The sequence below is a fragment of the Chenopodium album genome, chromosome 27 (genome assembly GCF_948465745.1).
Source record: "Chenopodium album chromosome 27, dcCheAlbu1.1, whole genome shotgun sequence".
Classification (NCBI taxonomy): domain Eukaryota; kingdom Viridiplantae; phylum Streptophyta; class Magnoliopsida; order Caryophyllales; family Amaranthaceae; genus Chenopodium; species Chenopodium album.
In genome coordinates, this window is record NC_137860.1 from 24,614,580 (window position 1) to 24,639,154 (window position 24,575).

General features: G+C 32.3%; 1 protein-coding gene across 1 annotated transcript; it reads right to left on the bottom strand.

The window, feature by feature from the left end:
- Window positions 1-8,073: 8,073 nt before the first annotated feature.
- On the bottom strand, window positions 8,074-22,371 carry LOC145619822 (GABA transporter 1-like). Its single transcript, XM_081674515.1, has 7 exons — window positions 22,275-22,371; window positions 20,127-20,357; window positions 10,472-10,569; window positions 10,162-10,348; window positions 9,073-9,203; window positions 8,723-8,956; window positions 8,074-8,480 (listed from the first exon to the last, which is right to left on the bottom strand). The coding sequence occupies exons 1-7, from the start codon at window positions 22,369-22,371 to the stop codon at window positions 8,100-8,102; spliced, it is 1,359 nt and encodes a 452-aa protein (XP_081530641.1). The 3' UTR covers window positions 8,074-8,099.
- Window positions 22,372-24,575: the final 2,204 nt, after the last annotated feature.

Consider the following 24,575-nt stretch of genomic DNA (forward strand, 5'->3'; position numbering starts at 1 on the left):
AAAAATTCTCTCAATTTTTTTAGATGATCTTATTTTTGTGTTCTTTCACACTCTACTCGTAATGGGAACCCATCTTTTTTTGGCTTTCTTTTTATATGAGTTTGTAGTTATTTGGACGCAATGATAATCAGTCATCGAGTCAACAACTAACCTATCTTCCCCGCACACACGCAGCAAACACGCGGGGAAATTAAAATTAGGTATTTAGATATAAATAAATACGAGTAATATTAAATGAAATAAACAACTATAATAAATTAAAGGTCCCACTTTTAATTTATTTGGATAATACAATGAAGAAAAGTCAGATAATGTATTCTTGATCAAAAAGAGTCCGTGTATAACGAGCCTAATAAAAATAAACAAAAAAAAAGGGATTGGAATAAGGCCAAATATATATAAACACCTAACAAATACAATATATATATATATATATATATATATATATATATATATATATATATATATATATATATATATATATATATATATATATATATATATATATATATATATATATATATATATATATATATATAAACACCTAACAAATACAATATATATATATATATATATATATATATATATATATATATATATATATATATATATATATATATATATATATATATATAATGATCTAATTCCTAATATTTTAAGCAATGTACCTTAATCTTTAAAAGTTTCAAAAATATGTTTGTAAATGAGATAATACCTCCCGAATTAATCTTCACTTTAAATTCGCTCCATTCCCTTACGGAGTATGATATTCGTATTTAATATAGAAATTTGTTCATTACAACTTCTAAGATAATGTTTGATAAGTTTGATGTGAACAAACTTAAAGTCATTTGTTTAATCCAAAGTTTAAACTGCGGTTATAATATAGTTATAGAAAAATACATTACCCGTATTTAAAAAAAAAATAATAAAATAAAAAACATAGTGCGATAATGTTTTTTTTTTTATTTTTTTCCTTTTAGTTTTAGATACAAGATTTCAATGGTGATCTTATACACAATATAATTGATACAAAATAATTATCATTGGTTCTTATAAGGTTGACAATTATTGTAAGCTAAAAAGTTCATTTGCAAGATGTTTAGTTAATGGTTGTATATATACTTGCACGTTTCATAATAGTAGGTGTATATTTTTCAAAAAATTCCGCAATTACTGATAAAGTGTGCCAGCTGCACCAGACTAGCTTCTGCTCAAAGAAGCTCAAGCTTCCATCAATGGCGAAAAGAAACTTCCAGAAGATTAGCAGAGAAATTATAGAGAGAGAGAGAGAGATAGAGAGAGAAAGAGAATTAGGTAGAAGGTATTATTATTCTCATTAATTGTCAGCAAATACAGAGAGGAAGCTATATATAGGTAGTTACTAACAAAGTTTGTTATAACAAACTGATGACATGGAAAGCTGACTAGGATGCAGAAATGAGAAAATCAAATATCTGTAATACCCCCCTTCAAGCTAGTGGGTGATTGAGAATCAATCAGTCCTAGCTTGGAACAAAGCTCAGCATGCTGCTGGATTGGCATATTTTTAGTGAACAAATCAGCCAACTGATCATGACTTGGAACATGAGAGAACTGAATTAGCCCTGCAAGAACCTTTTCTCTGGTAAAATGACAGTCAATTTCAATGTGTTTAGTCTTCTCATGGAAGACTGGATTCTTGGCTATATGTATTGCAGCTTGATTATCACAATTCAGCTCAACAGGTAACAAATTAAGCACTCCCAATTCTTGCAGAAGTCTAACCAGCCAACATATCTCTGAAGAAGCTGCAGCCATGGCTCGATACTCAGCTTCTGATGAAGACTTGGAAGTGGTACCTTGCTTCTTAGACTTCCAGGATATAGGAGAGTTACCTAACAGCATAATGTATCCTGCAACTGATCTCCTAGAGTTAGGACAAGCTGCCCAATCAGAATCTGAATAAGCTTGCAGCTTCAGTTGTTCACTAGCAAGCAATAATATGCCCTGACCAATAGTCCCTGCAATATATCTCATAACATGTTGAAGAGCATGAAGATGAGGCATTCTTGGTTGCTATAAAAACTGACTAAGGGTCTGCACAGCATAAGAGATGTCTGGTCTTATATGTGTTAGAAAATTCAATTTCCCAACTAAGCATCTGTATTGGACAGGATCAGGACAAAAATCACCAAAATATGCAAACAATTTGACACTAACAGGAAGAGGTGTCTTTGCAGGCTTAGAAACATCAAAATCACACCCTTGTAAAAGTTCCTTAGTGAACTTTCTTTGAGTCAAAATAATTCCTTGAGAAATGTGACAAACTTCAATCCCAAGAAAGAAATTCAACTTCCCCAAGTCCTTTATACTAAAGACTTGATGCAGATGTGCCTTAAGATCCAAAATCCCAGCAGTATCACTGCCTGCAAGGATGATATCATCCACATAGACAGCCACAATGATGATATGAGAATCTGACTTCTTTAGAAACAGAGAATAATCATTGAGTGACTAAGTAAATCCCAAAGACAGCAACTCAGAATTCAGTCTTGCATACCACTGTCTAGAGGCCTGTTTTAGTCCATACAAAGACTTTTTGATCTTGCAAACAAGACCATTAGGATTAGGAATCCCTTCTGGTACTTGCATATACACTTCTTCTGTCAAATGCACATGGAGAAATGCATTGTTGATATCAAGCTGATGCAATTCCCAACCTTTGCTAGCAGCTAAAGAAAGAAGACATCTAACTGTTGCCATCTTGATTACAGGGGAAAAGGTTTCCTCAAAGTCAATCCCATACCTTTGAGTGAAACCCTTTGCTACTAGCCTTGCCTTGAACCTTTCAATAGTTCCATCTGCTTTGAGCTTTATCTTATAAACCCACTTGCACCCTATTGCCTTTTTCCCTTTAGGAAGAAGAACCAAATCCCAAGTTTCATTAGCTTTAAGTGCCTGAAGTTCCTTCTGCATAGCATCAACCTAATCTTGATGCTGAGAAGCTTCAAAGTAGCTTGTAGCTTATGAGAGATTATTCAAATGACTGAATAAAGCAATGTGTGATTATGGAATTTGATCTGATATGACCAAGTTACACCAGTGAGAAGCAATATTGCTTACATAATTGATCATCCAGAATGGTTGTTTGGTTGGTCTACCTGATTGTCTAACAGGAACGGGACCTGGATCAGGTATCTGAGATATGGATTGAGATGTGTTTAGTTCTGTGTTTGGGTCTGGGTTTTGGTTTGTGTTTTGGGCTGTGTTTTGGTTTGTGGATTGGGATGTATCTGAATTTGAAGTTGAGGGAGTGTGTGAGGGTGTGATACTTGGATGTGGACTAGAATGTGGAGAGGGAATATGAGAAATGGATTCAGAATCCAAATCTGTATTGAGAATGAAAGGTTCTGGTATTTCAAAATCAATATCAAATGTTAAAGGAGTTGAAACAGGTAAGAAAATGGGTTTGGGATTTGTAGGTGATGATGAAAAATGAAAAGGTAAGTGTTTCTCATGAAAGATTACATCCCTAGAGATGAAAATCCTTCTAGTGTCCAAATCAAAAAGCTTATAAGCCTTTTGTCCTGGTGGATATCCTATCAAAATGCAGGGTGTGGCTCTAGCATCAAACTTTGTTCTGTGAGCTTTGACAGTAGATGCAAAACACAAACAGCCAAAAACCCTCAAATGATCAACATTGGGTTTTGCACCAAAAAGTTTCTCATAAGGACTAATAAAGTCAATAACACCCAGAGGCATCCTGTTTATAAGATGAATGGCAGCAAGCAAACACTCTCCCCAGAGATAGGCAGGAACTTTTGACTGAAAAAATAATGCCCTTGTTGTTTCAAGCAAGTGCCTATGCTTTCTTTCAACTACACCATTTTGCTGTGGTGTGTCTGTACAGCTTTTTTTTGATGTAAAATACCATATTTCTGATAAAAGAGCAACATATCTCCCTCACACAACTCCTTGGCATTGTCTGATCTAACAGTCTTTATATGAGCATTAAACTGATTTTGGACAAGTACAACAAAATTTTCCATAACCCTTACAGCATCTGACTTATTTTTCATCAGAAATGTCCAAGTATTTCTTGAAAAAAAAAGACTAAAACCATCATGAGTTGCTAGCTTATAGGGTCCCCAAGTATCAATGTGTAAAAGTTCAAAACAAGTAGATGACTTAGAACTACTCTTAGGAAATGACAGCCTAGATTGTCTAGCCTTAGGACAAACTTGACAGATACTGTCATGTTCTATATTGCAAGAGAAGTGAGGTTTCACATAATGCAATTTATTGAAAGGCATATGACCAAGTCTTAAATGCCAAAGTTTGGCTTCTTCTGAGCTAGAGACAGAAATCATACCAGACTTGGTTGTCTTATTCTCCTGAACACCCTTATTTCCATCTTCTACAGCATAAAGCCCAGATTCCAGCTTACCAAGAACCAGGAAAGAGTTCTTGATTGGATCCTGAATCACACAAGTGTCATGTGTAAACTTAATATCACAACCAAGATCCTTGCACAGCTTGTGAGTAGATATTAAGTTAAAATGAAACCCAGGAACATGAAGGACATTCTTAAGAACAATGCCATTTTGAAATGTCATATTTCCAATGTGTTCAACAATCACTTGTTTTCCATCAGCAACAGTTATGGTGTTAGGATACTTATCATACTTGTAATAAGAATCAAACAAATCCAGAGAGGAACACATGTGGTCTGTAGCACCACTATCAATAATCCACCTTGTATTGAAACAAGTGAGAAGACAGGTACCTGCTACATGTGCTGATGCTGTTGTGAATACAGTATCCTGAGCACTTGCAGTCTGTTCTTCATGATTGATATGTTGCAAGAATTGGTTGTACTGACCCAAAGAGATCTGTTCAGGCTCATCATTGTTGTGATCTTCACTAGCTTCCTCATCTCCATAGACAATTGCTGCTATTTTTCTCCCTTTAAACTTGTTCTGTCCAAAACTTGGAGGATATCCATGTATCTTGAAGCATTTTTCTATTGTATGACCAGACATCTTGCAGTGAGTACAGAACAAATTGAAGTTTTTCCTTGAACCAGGAACAAAATTGTTGTTACCAGAATAAGGCCTAACTTGACCTTGTTGCCCCTGTTGAAACCTGTAGTTTCCTGAAGGTCTAGCTGAGAAAGATTGAGAAAATCTTTTAACATCTGCTGAGAAAGCCATACTATTACTATCATCTATCATAGTAACCTGCCTTTGTTTCTCCTCCTGCATCAATAGCCTATAAGCTACTGAAACATTTGGCAGAGGTTGCATCATGAGAATATTAGTCCTTACTGCAGCATACTTGCCATCAAGCTTCATCAACATCTGTACTAAACGCTCCTCTTGTTGTTGTTTCACAATCTTCTGAGTCAAATTACACTTACAACCAGAACATGTACACACAGGAATGGGATTCACACCATTTATCTCATCCCAAACTGCCTTTATCCTAGTGAAAAACTCAGCAACAGTACTAGATCCTTGAGACAAATCACTCAATGTTTGCTGAAGAGTAAACAACTGAGGTCCTGAGCTCTGAGAATACCTTTCCTCCAGATCTAACCATATCTCTCTAGCTGAGGTAAAGTACAGGACACTACGAGCAATATTGCTATCTACTGAATGCAAAATATAACTAGTGATCATTGCATTGCAACGATCCCAACCCTGAACCTCTGAACTAGATGTAGGTCTCAACAAGGTGCCATCAATAAAACTCAATTTATTTTTAGCAGAAAGAGCAATAACCATACTTCTCTTCCACTCATTGTAACAATCGCCATTGAACTTATCAGTAACTAGTGAATTAGCTGGATTTTCAGAAGGATGAATAAAATAAACACTCGAAGGATCATTAGTGAGAGTAAGAGTGTTTGTTTCTGGCATTTTAGGTATGAAGATGAACTCAGGATAAAAGAAAATCCAAAAATAGTCCAACAGATCGAAGAACAGGACAAATAGATCGAAGAACAGAACAATCAACAACTTCAATCAGTCCAAAACAATATCATCAAATTGAAATCACTCAATAATAGCTAATCAAGCCAGAAAACCTCCAAATTCAAGAAATCCGACCCAAAAATATACCAAAACTTCCAGAAAAACAATCGAACAAGCTTAAGAAAGCAATCGTAGAATCGATTTACAGCAATCAACAAAATCGATAAGAAAACGCAGCAAATAGCAAACAAACGAAATCATCCAGAAATAAAACCTCAAACAAGATTGAGAAGCGAGCTCACCCGCTCTGATACCATGATAAAGTGTGCCAGCTGCACCAGACTAGCTTCTGCTCAAAGAAGCTCAAGCTTCCATCAATGGCGAAAAGAAAATTCCAGAAGATTAGCAGAGAAATTATAGAGAGAGAGAGAGATAGAGAGAGAAAGAGAATTAGGTAGAAGGTATTATTATTCTCATTAATTGTCAGCAAATACAGAGAGGAAGCTATATATAGGTAGTTACTAACAAAGTTTGTTATAACAAACTGATGACATGGAAAGCTGACTAGGATGTAGAAATGAGAAAATCAAATATCTGTAATAATTACAATTTTCAATTTCTACATTGTTTTTACGAACATAAAAAACAATTAGCAACTCGCAAGCCGCCAATTGCTGGTCCGTAACATTAAATTTAATAGTGTCACATTATCGTTCCACTTGATCCACTTTTGAAAGCCATTCTTGTTTTAGCATAACTTTGTTGAATAGTCCTTACTTTTGGGGGGTTGTTGGCGTTTTCGGAGTAGTTGCCAAGGACGCCAATTTGACAATCAACTTGACCTTTTGAACGAAAATACTCCGTACTTGTTACAAAATTATTAGGGCAGGTCCAATATCATAAGTAGCTGTCTAGTACGAAGTATTCATCGTGTTTTCGAGTACACTTAGAGTTGTATATATTCAAAGGATCGGATAAGGTCATTAAAGAACTTATGCTTACTTATTTAGAGTTATCCAAAACAGATAAATCTAGGAACAATTAAGAATTTGTAGGTCCGTCGAGTGTTTAGATATTTATGTGCAAAATACTACCTCCGTTTCGTATTAGTTGCAACTTTGGAATATTTTATATCTCACAAATAATACCCCAAAGTTGCAACTAATAAGAAACGGAGGTAATAGTTTATTGCAGGCTTACCTATATAAATGAGACCGAGGACAAGGAGTTCTACTTTGTGATTGTAAAATGTATATGAGCTCAAGGTTTACGAATGTACATGTTAGTTTAAAGACAATTAAAGTATAATTATATCATAAAAGTGTACTTGTATATAATTTCATATGGATCATTAACTGACCTCTCTAGCTAATTCGATACTCGTATGTGATTTAAAATTTTGAAATTACGTAATTTTTTCCAATTTTCATATGGAATGAGAAATGTGAGGGAAATAGGGAGTAAAGGGAAAGAATGAGCCCAAAATGAGGTCATGTGGTAGTTAGGAGGCAAGAAAGTGGTAACTTTTGATATTTTTGAAAATAGAAGGTGGTAATTTTCAAAAAAAAAAAATAGAAGGTTGTAATTGCTAAAATGGACATAACAGAAGGTGGTAATTGTCAAAATTTCTGTATAATAATAACAAAATAATATCTAAATCCTATAAAAGCAAATAAAAGTTAATGAATTATAATGAAATTGTCACTTGATGAACGTTTTTTTTTTTTTTTTGGTGTTTATCAACCACGTACCTTGAATTTCTCAATAATTTTATTTTATAAACGTAGTTATTTTTTAGACTATCAATTTCAACTCGTTTGATCACATGTCTCAAAGATTTGTCATGTTTTCTGGGAGGTACAAAGAGGAATCACGATGTTCTCCATTAATGAGTCATATTTTTCTTCTTTTAGCCTTTTGATTTTCAATTGTTACAATGAACAACTACATAGTTTTACATACACACCTTTAATAACCTAAACCTCAATTTAAAAAAAAAAAAGAAAAAATCGAAAAAGATTCATGTAAACAATTATTTAACAATTTATATGCTCTATCGTCTAAGAAACAACACCATCCTCTTTCAAATCCAATGTAAAAGCTTGAAATATAAACTCAAGCTTCACCAATTCAGCGAAATATTCATACATTAGCAAACAATTGATAAGATTTAGCATCGAGAATGATTTGCCATACGGCGGCCACTGATCCAACAACCGCTAATATGGAGAAAACAAAGGCAATGATGAGATTCAACCAAAATATGAACGTACGCTTCGAAGGCTTGAATGTAATGTTGAATACAATGGCAGGTAGAACGAAGTCTAGAGGAAAGAAACCAAAAGCTCCAATGAATCCGTTTATGTCTCCGAAAAATGGTAGCATTGCTGACGTTATTGTTATTATGGTAACTGAGAGAGACCGCGATATCACTCTTGGGATCACATTTCTTAGAGAGAATTGACCACTTTTCGGATCTGCCAATACTCCCTCTAATACTTCATTTGTGGGTTGCAAATATACCTGCGCAAAAAAAAAAAAAAAAAAAAAAAAAAAAAAAAAAAAAAAAAAACGTAAATACTTGCAAAATATGACAATAATCCTACTTTTCGAAGGTTAAATCTTGTATGTGAGGGTCTCATGATTTATAAGTAATCGTGAGACAGGAAATTATCTAGTGGTAGATAACTTATTACTAAGAAGTATTTGCTTTAGGGCATATATTTAGTGTAATCAAGTAAAAGAAGAGTGAAGTTGTTACGTACCACACCAACAGCGGCAATTTGGAGAATGACAAAGGCACTGGTCATAAAAATGAACCATTTAGGCAGCAAAGGGTTTCCTTTTACAACAAAGTTGCTTAATACCTGGCCTTGGGCTTGGTTCCCAAATGCCCAGTAACCTGTCACTGCGACGCTGAGGAATGTTGTTGAAACTATAATGTAACACATGGTTAGTCCCTTGAACATCTTCCCTTTCACTGGTGGCGCTATTGTTGCCTAACAAATTAAATTTATTAGTAAAATGTATCATATGTAATTAGTGATGTACTTATTTGATTAGATTAGGGGTTAGCCAAATTCTTAAGTTGAGAAGATAGATCAATTCAAATAACCTGAATTTCTGGAATAATTCCATTTCCAAAAGTTGTTGCAATAACCGCTATTCCATTGAAAACACCAATTAAGCGATCCTTTGAGTTGCCGACTATTGAATAGTCTTTCTCTGGTCCTTTCGATGTATGCCCTACATGTCACAATGCAACACATTATATATGGTCGTTAACAACATTAGGATATCATGTCAAAAAAGAAAAAACAAACAACATTAGGATACTTTGATTAGCAAATGTAATAAATACCATGAACGAGTACTAAAAATTACACGTCATCCTAATGTAGGACTATTCGATCACATATATTAGTTATTTAGTATCTAATTTATCAACATATGATGCGTGCTATGCAGTTCTAAATTTGTAGTTTATATACATCATTTATTTCAAAAAAGTACGTTGTAAAAAGAAATAGGACATAGCATGAATGAAAATTAAAAGATCCTGAAATGAAATGCTTATTTAGCTTAATTTGTGTTACTGACCTTACTATTGCTTAGCTTTGTTTTTCAATTCATTACATGGAATTTGTAGCTCTTATCAAATAGAGATGTAAATCGTATACTCGAGAACCTATGAATCTATTGTTAATATGATAATTTCACTAAATAGAAGGTGTATTGGTGTATGGTATGTGATAGGCCTATGGTGTGTGAGATTACGTGGTACAAGCATGCATGCTACTCTTAAAATTGTTAGGTGCAAAGTACCTTCTTTTAGATATATCAAGGTGCAATATAGATTTTGCGCATATATGCGTAGCTTGGACGTGTGGAAGCCATATTCACTCTCATTTCCATAACACCTTACATTTTTAATTGGACATGTTTGCTAACACGTTAATTTGACTCAATATCTCTTTAATTGTATCTATCAACAAAAGTTGGACAATTTTGAAACACACAACAAAAATCAGCAATAGTCTCATAATACGATACATTTATATATCAGCGAAAAAATATCATTCAAAAGTAAGCGCATAAATAACGCCACAAAAGTAAATCCGGGTAAGGTATAAGAGATGAGGGGGTACAATTTCATTCACGTGTTTAGTTTCATCAAGATAAGAAAAAGCAATGAATGTTTTACCTATATAGATGGAGCCAACAGTAACAGCGGTACAATAACTAAGGCATAGTAGCAGAGAAATGAAGTTAATATGGCGGAGAGAGTGAAACGAGGGCATTTGAGCTAGGATTAGCATTAGTGCCCCGAATATGGTTATGAATTCATAGAGCTTCATTGTACCATTTGGATTGAACAACAAGTAGATAGCCTGAGGAATTAAGTTGCATTGCCACTAAGTTATTAGCATGTGTGACTATATCATTGCATCATACAATTTGAATGGAAAACATTGTTTGAAATAAGTTAAAATAAGTTGAGAACAAGGCTTAACCTTCATGCACTGGCCACCCAAAAGACAAGCGCCAACTACTGCACCATAACAAACCACAAATTGAACTGGGGCCACTACATACTTTCCCCATCTTGGACCTGCAAACGTTAACAAATTAGTTACTCCCTTCCTCCCAAAATACTAGCCTCATCTCAATGCCCACAAATGCTTTTGCATAGTTTTAAAGACACTAATAGCATTTGAAATCGGATAGTGTCACGAGTCATTACGTAGATAATGATTATGCATAAAATTCATGACTTGATTTTTTTTTTAATTATTTACTTATTGCATATTGTTTTCTAAAAAAAGCATGAAATATAATATAGCATGGCCGTAAAGCTTATAGTGTTAGAATTGAATTGAAATTGAGGTTATATGTTTATATCTTACCTAAAACACAGTTTTTTTTTTTTTAGTACGTGTAAGATGATGACATGTAATGCGAGACATTAAATGATTAAGAATGCCACGTGATACACGTGCATTCTGAAGATAATTTTTAAATATGTATATATAGTATAGATATGGCCTCAAATTTTTAATTGTTTGAAATGAACAAATTATAAGAAGTTGATAAATTGATAATACATATTAAATTAATTATTGAGATGAATCTAACAAATTCACACTTCATAATTCTTTCTTATGTTTTAATGACAATTGTTTGGTCAAAATTTGTAAAATTGGAACTTAAATAAATCAATGTCAAAGGCTTACCCAAGTTCTTATAATCACTACTACTAATAAAAAATGTGAAGTATAAGTACAATAAATTATCATGGCCGCAATTAATTGTCATCTAAATTCTACTACTATTACAATTACATCAGTAATAATAGTGTTTATCTATACTTATATATTAAAAAAGTTTCTAAAACATAATATGTGCCACGTGTCACCCTTTTAAGCTCTATAAACATGCCAAGTCATCAATATATGCCACGTGTCATGTATTTAAACAGTATAAATATGTCATGTCACCTCCACAACAAGAATTAGATTTGACATTTAAAAAATGCTTACAACATGACTTGAACTTGAGACCAATAAGAACTACGATACAAGTCTTACCACCTTAGCTAACCATATATTGTGTTAATTTATCCAACAAAATTATAGTTAACTTGAATAAGATGAATAGTCGTTAATTGTACTATTTGTTACATATCATAGGATAATTTAACAACTTATATTAAATTTTGTTACAAATATTGAATATGGTTCTCCTAATACAAATCTTTTTTCAATATATTTCATTTTGAAGATAATTATCAATACATTAAGCAAAAATAATCAAACGTTAATTACAAACTAGCAACTCGGGGCATCGCCCGAGCCACACACTAGTTTATATATTATAATAATTTGCTGCCTATACATTAGTTAAATTTTTTGGACGAATATAAGACAGGAGCAACTTATAGTACGTTATTAAATACTTATATACTACTAATATCTGGTTTCAAAATATGTATATGTATATGTATATACACATATCTTTAAAAAAAAAAAAAATATGTATATACACATATACATATATATTGAAACCAGATATTAGTAGTATATAAGTATATAATAACGTACTATAAGATTATATATATACACTACTAATATCTCCTTCAATCTTCCCTCAAAAAAAAAAAAAAAAAAAAAAAAAAAAAAAAAAAACTCCTTCAATCGAATGACATATCATCTCATCAATTGCTACTTTTTTTTTTTTTTTTTTTTTTTTTTTTTTTTTGGGTTGTTGTTGTTGTACTCAATTCAGTATGTCTTGCGATCATTATAAAAAATAGTACTTGATGTTATCCCATAAAAATTGGTTTTAAGTTGGACATTTTCAGCTAATTTCATATTATTCGAGTTTCTTGTTCAAGGTCCAATTCTATAAAAAAATTTCATGTCTAATAATAACTTTGATTGTAATATATCACTAATAATCTAATATACAAGGTAAATATTGATCTCAATAGATTTGCATGCAATAATGTGTATTTTTAAATAATCAAATATTTATAATCTACAAGTATATTAATATGAATTTTAAAATACAATAATGTCACCATCAAAAGCTAAATAGTACAATTACTAAAATTTGTAGCAGTATAGTATTAGCATGTGTATTTCAATTCTATGATGAAAAGGCAATAATAGGTTCATGGTTATTGTGTTCCTACAATCCAAATATGAAAGCAAATCGTAATAACATCATTTTAGTCATTTAAAGTTAAGGAAATGAAGATTTTAATTTATTGGCTTTCATCTTACATGCATGATACATCATTAAGAAGTATTTTTTTTATTATTATTTTGTTTTTTTTGTTTTTTTTTTTTTTTTTTGGTGCACACGAGGGGCAAGCCCCAAAAGAGAAAGTAAAACCTTAGAACAAGACTAAAAAAAAAAAAAACAGAAAAAGCAAAACGAAAAGACAAACAAAAATGAAAAACAAAAACAAAACTAAAACTAGGCTGCTAAGATCAGCAACACCAAGCAGCCCTTTATTGCCCTTCAAGTAGCATCGGTTGGAACCATCCTAGCCCTTGTAACTCCCCTCAAGTCCTCCAATAAAACGGTTCGAAGATCCTCCGGGACCGCCTCAAAGATGACTATTTTTTCTGTAGCCGTTACTCCAAAATTAGCTAACCAATCAGCAGCCCGATTAGCTTCTCTGTAGCAATGACTAATTGTAAGTTCCCAATCACGTTTAGCAATCAAGGACTTACATTTACGTAACAAATGAATATAAGGAGAGTTGGCGGGGATAGGGTCCACCAACATACGAACAATAACTTCCGAGTCAACCGTAACTTGAATTTTTCGATGACCTCCATTCCAAGCTAAGGCAAGACCCCTCATGACCGCAAGCAATTCAGCTTTAGTGTTCGAACAAATACCACAATTTGCAGCAAAACATTCAAATAGCTCACCTCGATGTCCCCTAATTATGCCTCCTGCCCCTGCTGGACCTGGATTTCCCCGAGAAGCCCCATCTGTATTCAATCTAACACTACTACAAAAAACCCCTAATAAATCGGTCTTTTAGAGTCACCTGTACATAAGGTGCGACTTATAAACCTATCTATTCGCCTCATACTTATCAGGCAACTTGTTAAGTTGGGGTTAAAATCAACAAAGCACCTAACGATGAGTCGCCTAATATATATGAGGTGACTTGATAAGTTAACAAATCGCCCTATATATGCATGCGACTTTATAATTCGACTTATTTGGTGGTCTAAATTAGACTTTCAAAGTAACATGTACATAAGGTGCGACTCGAAAACTCGTCGAGTCGCCTTATACATATTAGGCGACTCAATAAGTGAGTTTTGTTATCTATGATTCTCACCTATTGAGTTGCCTAATATGTATAAGGCGACTCGATAGGTTAATAAGTCGCACCTTATATACAGGTGACTTTGAAAATCTAATTTAAGCCACCTATTAAGTCTGGGTTATAGAGTCACATGCATACATGGTGCGACTTGTAAACCTATCAAGTCCCCTCATGTATATTAGGTGACTCATTAGGTGCTTTGTTGATTTAACCCCAACTTAACAAGTCGCCTAATAAGTAAGAGGCGACTCGATATGTTTACAAGTCGCACCTTATATACAGGCGACTCTAAAAGTCCGACTTAGCTTGTAGGTGCTTTATTATATGACCACTACCTAATAAGTCCCCTAATACGTAAGACGCGACGCGATAGGTTAATTCTAAGAATGTATTTAAAATAGTTACAATATCATAAATATATGAAAAGTAACTTTGGCATAATGGCAAGAACTTTAAACTTCTAGGCATAAAACCAGAGATCAAGCATGCTCAGTGTCATAAACACGTACTGACATTATATGAGCTAATAAAAATAGTTGGAAAAAATGTTGATTTTTTACATGTCGCCTCTTTCAACACAAGCGATACAATAGATGAACCTATGGATCGGAGTCGCCTCTTTCAACACAAGCGATACAATAGCTTAACAAATAGAGTCGCCTAACGACTAATAGGCGACTTATATAAAAGCTATCGAGTCGCCTTAGAGGCGACTCCTAAAGTTGGAAGCTATTGTGTCGATGGCTATGGAGTTGCCTTTAAAGCGATCCGTTAGGTCATTTACAGGCGACTCGATAGGGCTTTTTTGTAGTAGTGTAACCCAGTTCTCACGAGGAGCAATCCAACGGAGCAAGACTTCAGTCCTCTTTCTCTTCTTCAAATTAGTGCTTATTATATCCTTCTCGAAGGCTCTATTAATGTCACCAACTCTAGCCATTATGAAGCTACATTGATCAAGAGGGATCACTGCATCTCTTTCGAACGCTCTCTCATTCCTCCAACGCCAAATCCACCAACAAGTAGTAGCGAAGATTGTGTGTGTGTGGAAACAAGTAGATTAAATGTGGTCAAGTCATTAAAAACTAACTCCTACAAGTACCCACGAGATCTGTAACATCCTTTCCCTCTCCTCCTTTCTCTCTCCAAAACCCTAGCCTCCATTGTTAAATTTTTAAAGGGGCTTCCATCGATTTTAATCGGTGGAAAGCCCCAATCCTTGTTTCTTTATTGTTTTTTTAGGTTTATAATAATGCTTCCTCCTTTTGGTTGGAACTTTTCTCCCTCGGAAGAAAGGGTTTCCGATCTCCTTCGAAAGACAAGGGTTTTTCGACCTCCTTCGAAAGACAAGGTTTATCTCCTCTTTTTGAGGGAGAAATTTCTTAGTTTTGAATCCATGGTAGCAGATCTAATGGATTGTCGTGAAATTATTTTGTTGGTGAAAAAGTTATCATGTTTTCGAATACGAACTGATAAATCAGAAGAAAAACATCCTCACGGCTACAAAGGATCGTTAGATTGTCTCTCCAACAAGGCTGTAATTTTCAGCGATATAAGCGGGAGATGCTCCGCAGTGCAAGATCTACTCGACGATCGTAGTTTTTATGAAGGAAAATTCTATTTGATTCAATATCTTATGTATTTGTTAACGTCGAATCTATATTGTAGATGTCGTATGACTTTTAATTAATGAAATATTTTTGGATGTTTCTACTGTGTCATTTTTCAAAAAATGACACTATAACATGATGAGGTGTCATGTTATGATTAGTCCATTTTCAATTTATTTCTAAATACCTAAATATATATTACATGTATGTATAATTTTAAATATGTGTATTTTTGTAAAGAATACATAATTATAACTTTTTAAAATCTATTTTTATCTTATTAAAATCATTTTTGAAAATTAAAATTTAGAAAATAATTAATTTGTCATTGTTCTTCATTGTTCTTAGGTTCACTCATGATCCTAATTAACCACCCAAAACTCTTGTATAATTTATTCGGAATTCAGACGATACCAATAAAATTCAGATAAAAATTTCGTCCAAAGATTGGATTGATTGCATTGGTTTTCGAATATGCTTTCATGGTTCATATACAAATTTCGTTTTAGGGTTCGATTGATGATATTGATTTATGTAAAAATCAAGTTGTTTGATGGTTTTGAGGATGAAAATAGCCTTAGGAGCGTGTATTATGATGATCTAAAATACAAAACTTTCAATTTTTTTAGCGGGTCAATGGATAACGAAGGTGTCCTCTGCGAAGTAGAGTTCGTAATATATATTTTTTTCGCAAACCTGTTAGATCAATAATCGAGGTCTGCAATTATTATAATATGTTTGTGGTTAGGTAATTACCTGTATTTAGTTAGGTCATTACCTAAAAAATTTTGTTTTAATTTGTAACTGGAATCTGCCTGGGGCATTCATTAGTATTAGTTTTGGTCATTACTTAAGAAATTACGTTTTATGTTATAATTGGAATCTTCTCGTGCTCACGGCACAAATGAATTACCTAACAACTGCATTTTTTTTAAAGGGAATCACAATTTTACGCTAAGCATATAACAAAAAAAAAAAAAAAAAAAGAAGGAAAAAAAGGAATTCTTATCATATCATTTTGGTAAGAAAAATTTATAGGATTATTATCTTATTATGTTTCGGAAAAAATATTTTTAAAATCTTGGGCATAAATTAATTAGTTCCTACCGAATCCTACGTATTATAATTTTGGTATATTTCTAATTAGTTGTTCATATGATTTGTATACAAACATAGGTTTGTTATATATATATATATATATATATATATATATATATATATATATATATATATATATATATATATATATATATATATATATATATATATATATATATATATATATATATATATATATATCAATATATGATATCAAAACATCTAAGTATAATGTAATGAATTTACCATTATGGAAGGTTTGACCGAAAAATTTAGTTTTGAAAGATTATTTATTGATCTTAATTATAGTTTAATGATAGCATTCATCTAATTTTTTGTCAACTGACATATCCATAATAATATTGCCCTTTTTTTTAGCAATTTTATAGAGAAAATTTTATAGAGAAATATTCTCTCTCAAAAAAATTCCTTAATGACATTTAAAAAAAAAATCAGCATAATATGATTATGCCTACACATATTTATGTATCGGTGCCTTTTTGGTGCAGCAGGCCACATTCCAAATCAGCAAAAATAACTGACCTAAGAGGTTACTATTCACGCGCATGTAGGAGTTACTGATATTGTCAGGGTTACTTGTATTTTTCATGTGTTACTTGTATGATTACTTATTTAGGGGTTACTTGTATTTTTTTTTTTTCCAAGGAGTTACTTGTATGATTACTTATTTAGGGGTTACTTGTATTTTTTTTTTTTCAAGAGTTACTTGTATAGATTACTTATTCAGGGGTTACTTGTATTTTTTAGGGGTTACTTGTTTTATTTTTTTTTTTCAAGGGTTACTTTTATGGATTACTTATTTAGGGGTTACTTGTATTTTTCAGGGGTTACTTGTTTTTTTTTTTTTCTTTTCTTCATCAGGGGTTACTTGTATGGATTACTTATTCAGAGGTTACTTGAATGGGTTAATTAAAGGGCTACTTGTATGATTACTTATTCAAGGGTTACTTGTATGGGTTACTTTAGGAGTTACTTGTATGAGTTACTTATTCAAGGTTACTTGTATGAGTTACTTATTCAAGAGTTGCTTGTAGGCCCCATACCAAACCAATAACACCCTACAAGTAACCCCTGACCAAAACCAGTAACACCGTACAAGTAACCCCTGACCAAACAGTAACACCTACAAGTAACCCCTGACCAAACCCGTAACACCCTACAAGTAACCCCCGACCAAAACCAGTAACACCCTACAAGTAACCCCCGACCAAAACCAGTAACACCCTACAAGTAACCCCTGACCAAAACCAGTAACACCGTACAAGTAACCCCGTACAAGTAACCCCTGACCAAACAGTAACACCTACAAGTAACCCCTGACCAAACCCGTAACACCGTACAAGTAACCCCTAACTAAACCAGTAACACCCTACAAGTAACACTTTTTTTTTTTTTTTTTTTTGACAAGTAACACTCTATAATCTACTCATACTACTATTGTTGTGTTATGTTGCTGATTTTTTGACGAAGAATGTTCGATCGAAGATTCCACGAAGAAAACGAGCTCAAATTTCTCCGGTTCTCATTGATTTCACTACTTCAAATGTTGTTGATGATCTTAAGCTTAATTAATCGCAATTTTCACAGCAATTTAACACCCAAATTCTACAATTTCGGGCTTTAATTGCATCAATTTGGCAAAGAGGAGAGAGAAAACGGGTTGAGTAGAGATATGCTTGTTGGTGATGTGTGGTCTGATTTGAAGAAGAAACTAAGAAAAGAGGAGAGAGAAAATGGGTGGAGTAGAAATATGGTTGTTGGTGATGTGTGGTTTGGCTTGGAGAAGAAGCTAAGAAAAGAGAAGAGAGATAAAGAAAAGAAAAGACTTATGTATTTTTTAATAAAATTGTGGCTGGCCACATGGTGTGGCCAGCCACATACAAAAATTTGTGTTTATGTATAATGTATTAGATATTTTTTGTACCATATATATGAACACTGCATTAAAGTTTTAATTTCATGTAATACTATATACTTAATTAGGTTATGACCTATAATGGTAAAGGTTATTACCTTGATATGTAAAACTAAATTTTGATTTGTTGAATTCAAAATAATACTTTATTGTGTTTATAGCTAATGAATTGAAGCTCATTTTACTTACAAAAAAATTATTTTCTAAAAATAAATAAGTATATTATAGTATAATGTGAGAAAATATATCATAATTTAATATTTTGTCACGTCCATAATATAATGAGGTTAATATATGAATATAAAAAAACATTGTTTTTCTAGGTAATGACCAAACATAGTTTAAATCAATACCTAACCCACAAACAAGTTCGAGAAAACTTTATTACATTTATCGGATCAAAATGCGACCACTTCATCTTCTACACACAAACTTGATACTCCTAGTTCTTTGACAAAAGTACACGATTTGAGTCCACAAAAATCATATTTTCAAACCATTCAAAGCGGAATTCGTTCTTTGCAAATACTTATAAATGAGATTGTTGTAGAGATTTTTTATGAATGAAAACCTAAAATCAAGAACTACAAGCTAAGAAACACAATTTGATTACGAATTTCTATCCCAATTTGCAAATTCATCAACAACTAACATTGATTTTGGGAATAGGGGGCTAATCTATGACATGATTGATGATCATTGATTAACAATACTTCGTATGAATTGAAGTATGAACAATGATGAACGATTGTTGAACAATATGAACAATGTTGAATGATTTTAGTTTTGTTGAACAATAATTATAAATTCGAAAATTAATTAATATTAAAAAAAGTAGATTTTTATAATTTATAATAATGTATTTCTAATAAAAATACATGTATTAAAAAGAATACAAAAAAAATAAAATTTTAATACATTATGGATATTAAAAATTAATCAAAATGAAAATAAAAGTACTAAATATGGGCCAATCAGATTTTGCCGTATCAGCAAATTGTGGTGTCATTTTTAAAGAATGACATTGTAGAATTTTTAAATATTTTTGCTATTAAAAAAAAAGTACCCACGAGATTACGAGTACAATCAATCAACTAATGAGTAAATGACCAACACTTTGACCCGTTAACCAAATGTTATTACTTATTACATAAGCACTTTCACTCTTTGTCTAGTAACAAATATTGAGGGTCAATATATGATATGTTACATGTTTAAATCTTCCATTCATTATTTGTATGAGTAAATTGTATGTCTTTACTCATGACTTGACTTAAGCGGACGAATTAAAGACAAAAGTAAAGGTTTATATTATGTCAAATATGTCATTGACTCAAATCCAATCTTTTTTCTTTCATTTATAATTTGTGATGCCTTTAGAACTTAGAGCAAAACTCATGCCAACTAATGTCCTCATGCTTCCAATGGTTGCCCTCATTTTTTTTGTTTCCAACATTTTCCATGTGTTCTTTTCCTTATTTTAGGCCTAAACATGCCCATAATCAGGGTAAAGCCCTTTCATTCTCTCTTTTGAATCATCTTAATTATATTCTCACATTGTCTCTATTTACGCCCACGCAAAATGAGCAACTAATTGCTTTACTCTTCATTCAATTCCCACGAAAAGTAAATGAATTAAGAAAAAAAAAATTAAGTACAACAATAAAACATACCTAATATATCATGCGCCATATCCCGAAAACGGAGATGACGGCGACCCAATTGAGCATGGTGTTCAAGTACCAAAGATAGCAAATTATACGAGTAAAACGTGACCAATGCTCCTAATATCAGGCACATTATGCCTCCAGTCCATCCCAGAAGCCTAAACGCATATGGTAAACTCAGTAATTGTGGTGCTACGATTGACGTTGCTAAATGGTATCCACAATGCACCCATGACCCTGTCATTAAAAGTTAATTACATAAGCTAGCATCAATAATGCAACACGTGAAACATATAAATTACGGATAGGTTTTTTTTTTTTTGGGTGTTTAGAGAGCCACAAGGGCAGGTGATGAGAATCGATCCCAAAGTCTCTTGAAACCGGGAGGGGAGCTCTAATCACTTGAGCTATCCCTCACTCTCACGGATTATGATAATAGTAGTAGTTCTTATATGGTAGTCTTTATTTTGTTGAATTGAACTTTATTTTTAAATGGTTAGCGTGTTATTAATAATTTAATAACCGTTTTAAAGAGTGATTTCATGCACCTGTTGTTAATGGAAGGATTGATTTTTTTTGTGTGGTTTTGCTTCCTTATTTTTAGAATAGCTTTCTTTGTGTTTAAAAAATAATTCCATATTCCTTATATACTTACGTTAATAGTCTTGCATAATTAGTACTAGTCACTAATGTTTTAGTATTAACACACGGGTTTGAGCCATATTTGTTACCTAGACAAAGAGTCCACTTCATATGAATATATGATAATAAGAGAAGTAGCCCCTTAGCCTTACGTGAATAGCTTATGTGTTGTTTGTGAAGATTATACTTCAACAAATTAGATATACACTCAAGTTATACTACATACCCCAGCCCCATTTATAATTTGCATTGTGCATGCGATTTATTCAATACAAATCAAATAAAAATTGGACGGTATGCTATTAAAAAATGGTGGTTTAACCAAAAATTAAATTATGATGGTGGTATATCACTAAATCACCAACCTATAGAATAAGAAATAAGAAATTACATACCAAAAATAATAGATTTAGATATCTTTAAAACTTTCAATATGCCAGATAATATCTCTATTAGCTAGAATCCGATTTGATAACAATCTTGTTATTATTACTACCTCTGTTACTTTTTATGTGCAACTTTGGGGTATTATTTGTGAGATATAAAATATTCCAAAGTTGCACATAAAAATTAACGGAGGTAGTTTTATTTTTACATACGAGTAGTATTTTTGCAAATTTTACACAAACAGCGAAACATGCCCAAGACAGACATTTAATGGTTGGAAGAATAAAAACTGAGATGTCATATGTATATACTTTCTTGATCGCATACAATAATCATTAGCAGAGGACTAGAACCTAACCACCCAACATAGATTTTCACATTCGAATTAGCTCAAAGGATAAACTGGGTGAAACACAATTTTTTTTTTACTTATTTGTTTTCATCCAATTTTTTTAAAAAATTTGCCCTTTTTTACCTCTATCTATTCATTTTAGCTTTTATATAATTTTTAGGGCTGAACTGTATTCAATAAATATTTTGCTCTTTATCTCTCTCCTCTTTAGAGCAAAAATTCCTACATGAATGGTCTCTAATTCAATTTTATTTTATTAATTTGTGTAGTTACGTAACTTACATTGACTGCAAAGAATTCAGGAAAATGGAGAGAGTATAAGCTGTCTCTATTTATTTATTTTTTCCAATGTCAATATTTGGGTCAACTTTGAAATATTTTAAAAGAGTGCTGTAAAAGATAACATAGTCATGTGAGATTTTGTTGAATTCATAATATTTTTTAAATGTCAATTTTTTTGAATTTACGCGTATAAAAATAAAAATGTACTATATGTGTTTTAAAACACGTCTTAAAGATAGTGTAAACCTCAATATAGCTAAAAGAATAGAGATAGAGGGAGGAAATTGGTGTTCTACTGGGAATTGAAAACCATAACTACATTATTTTATCTCATCTTAGATATACAATGAGGTGTGTATAAGAAATAATAACTCATTAGTGACTACGCTACAACTAAAAATTGTAGTTATTAAAAGAAGGAAAAAAAAAAAAAAATTCAAGATTCGCCAATGAATAGTATTGATTGATAAGAGAAATCGAATTGAACGTACCTTTCGATTGGAGAACAAATAGTGCACCAGCATCAAGCTCCTCTTTTTTCTCTTGCGTGGATTCTAGTACCGTTGGTTGGACAATATATGTCCTCATTCTCTCTCTCTCTCTTTCTTACTCTCAGTCTCTTCTTCTCTTCTTGACCAAATAAAATAAGCTAGATGAGCATGTAAACTTATTATATAGAGGAAGCACCAGTTTATCACGGAGATAAATGATTTATGCAATTTAGTGTTATTATTATAACTATAACAACAAATTCACTAAATTAATATGATATCTTTGTAATAAAATCAATAAGTGTGGGACCCAAGGTTTATAAAAGTTATTGACTTATTATTGAAGTTGACACCTAAATCACATATTTTTTTCTCTCTTTTATAAACTTGGTTCAATTTATATATAAATATAATATATATTGTTATTTAAATGAATATATAGTTATAAAGTTAGTCAAATCAGCCTTCTTCTCGTCCCAGAAAAAAAAAAAAAAAAAAAAAAAAAAAAAAAAAAAAAAAATCAGCCTTCTAGTTTGGATTATGACTTAATAGAACAGAATCATATGAGCTAGTACAATATCTTGTTAAAGAAAGGTTACCAAAAATAACATTATAAAGGTGTCATCAATTATATTAGTGATATTATCGTGCAAGCATAAGTTGTTCGAGAAATGTTACCAAAAATAAACTTAAAAAGGTGTCATCAATTATACAAGTGATATTCTCGTGCAAGTTGTATGCGAAGGTATTGCGTCAGTCCAGACTGATTAAATATTTTGTCACTTCGGCGGATTTTTTTTATATCTCTCTATTGGTTGAATGATATCATCTATTGGTTGGATGATATCCTCTATTGCTGGATGATATCCTTTAATTTATTGGCTAGATGATATCCACTATTGGTTATATGATATCATGGCTGGATAATATCATATAGATCATGGCTGGATAATATTATATAGCCAATACAGAATATCATCCAGGCTCCAGCCATGATATCATATAGCCAATAAAGGATATCATCCAGCCAATAAAGGATATCATAGACACAATCATAAATGATATCATATACATAGCTAATAGAGGATATCATCTAACCATGATATCATATAGCCAGTAGAGAATATCATCCAGCCAGTAGAAGATATCATGCATCCAGCCAACAGAAGATATCATCCAGCCAATAATCCAACCATGATATCATATAGCCAAGAGAGGATATCATCCAGCCTGTAATGGATATCATCCAACCAATAGAAGATATTATCTAGCCAGTAGAGGATCTGTATAAATTATTGGAGGTTATAAATTATTTAATGGAGGACATGTATAACTTAGTTGAGGATATGTATAATTTGTTTGATGATATGTATAACAATGGCAGAACCTCCATTGAAGAACTCGTACTAAAGGTCATGGGTTTAACATAACTTGCTCATTTCTCAACCAAATTACATGCATCTGTCATTAAAATGCTCACAATTCAACATACAATCTTATGGGACAATCAATTTCAACATTTATACATCACATAAGAAAGCCCTAATTTGATTTTTTGAGCTTTTTTTTTTAAAAAAAATGGAGAATCTCAAGCAATTATCAATACAATTCAAGCATAAATCATGGACAAATATAATCAACAATCTTTATTTTTTCTCTCCTCTCCACCCTCTTCAATTCTCTTATATTTTCTCTCTCTTCCAAATGACCTCGCTTATCTCCTTCGCCATAACCACCATGCCACCATCTTGTCATCGAGTTATAGGATTTTTTAGATGAGGAGGAGATAGAAAAATTTGTTGTAGTTGTACGTAGCTACCATTGATATTATTAATTTTTCGGATATAGTCAAGTGAATCTGATAAGATAAGAATCATCATCAAAGCTACAACAAATCATTAGATTGTCTCTACAAAAAGGTTGTATATTTCAACTATAATAATGTAAGCGGGAGATCTATGTTTCATAGTGCAGGACGATCATAGTTTATATGGAGTATATGAAAGTAATGTGTGGTTGGTGCACCCAGAAAGAACATTAGGTTTATTTAACAGAACATGGGCGAAAAAAAAAGAGAACATTATAGATATTTATAAAGAACGTGAGCATATTATGTTCTTTGAGTTTGAACTATATGTTCTTTACATCATACAATATGTTCTTTAATGTTTGTACATTAAAAAAAAAAAAATCAATCAATTACCTGAGTAACCAAGAAAAAGAACGTGTTCTTTGATGTATTATCATATTTTTTTTGTAAAGACTTTATGTTTTTTTGACTAGAGGTGATCAAAGTTAGAC

What these genes read in the sequence shown, in the direction of transcription:
- LOC145619822 (XM_081674515.1), bottom strand. Translation starts at nt 22,371, where the DNA reads ATGAGGACATATATTGTCCAACCAACGGTACTAGAATCCACGCAAGAG. An exon ending in ATTTGTTCTCCAATCGAAAG is followed by an intron (nt 20,358 to 22,274) that starts GTACGTTCAATT and finishes TTTTAATGACAG; the next exon opens with GGTCATGGGTGCATTGTGGA. An exon ending in AAATTGCCGCTGTTGGTGTG is followed by an intron (nt 8,481 to 8,722) that starts GTACGTAACAAC and finishes TTTTTTGCGCAG; the next exon opens with GTATATTTGCAACCCACAAA.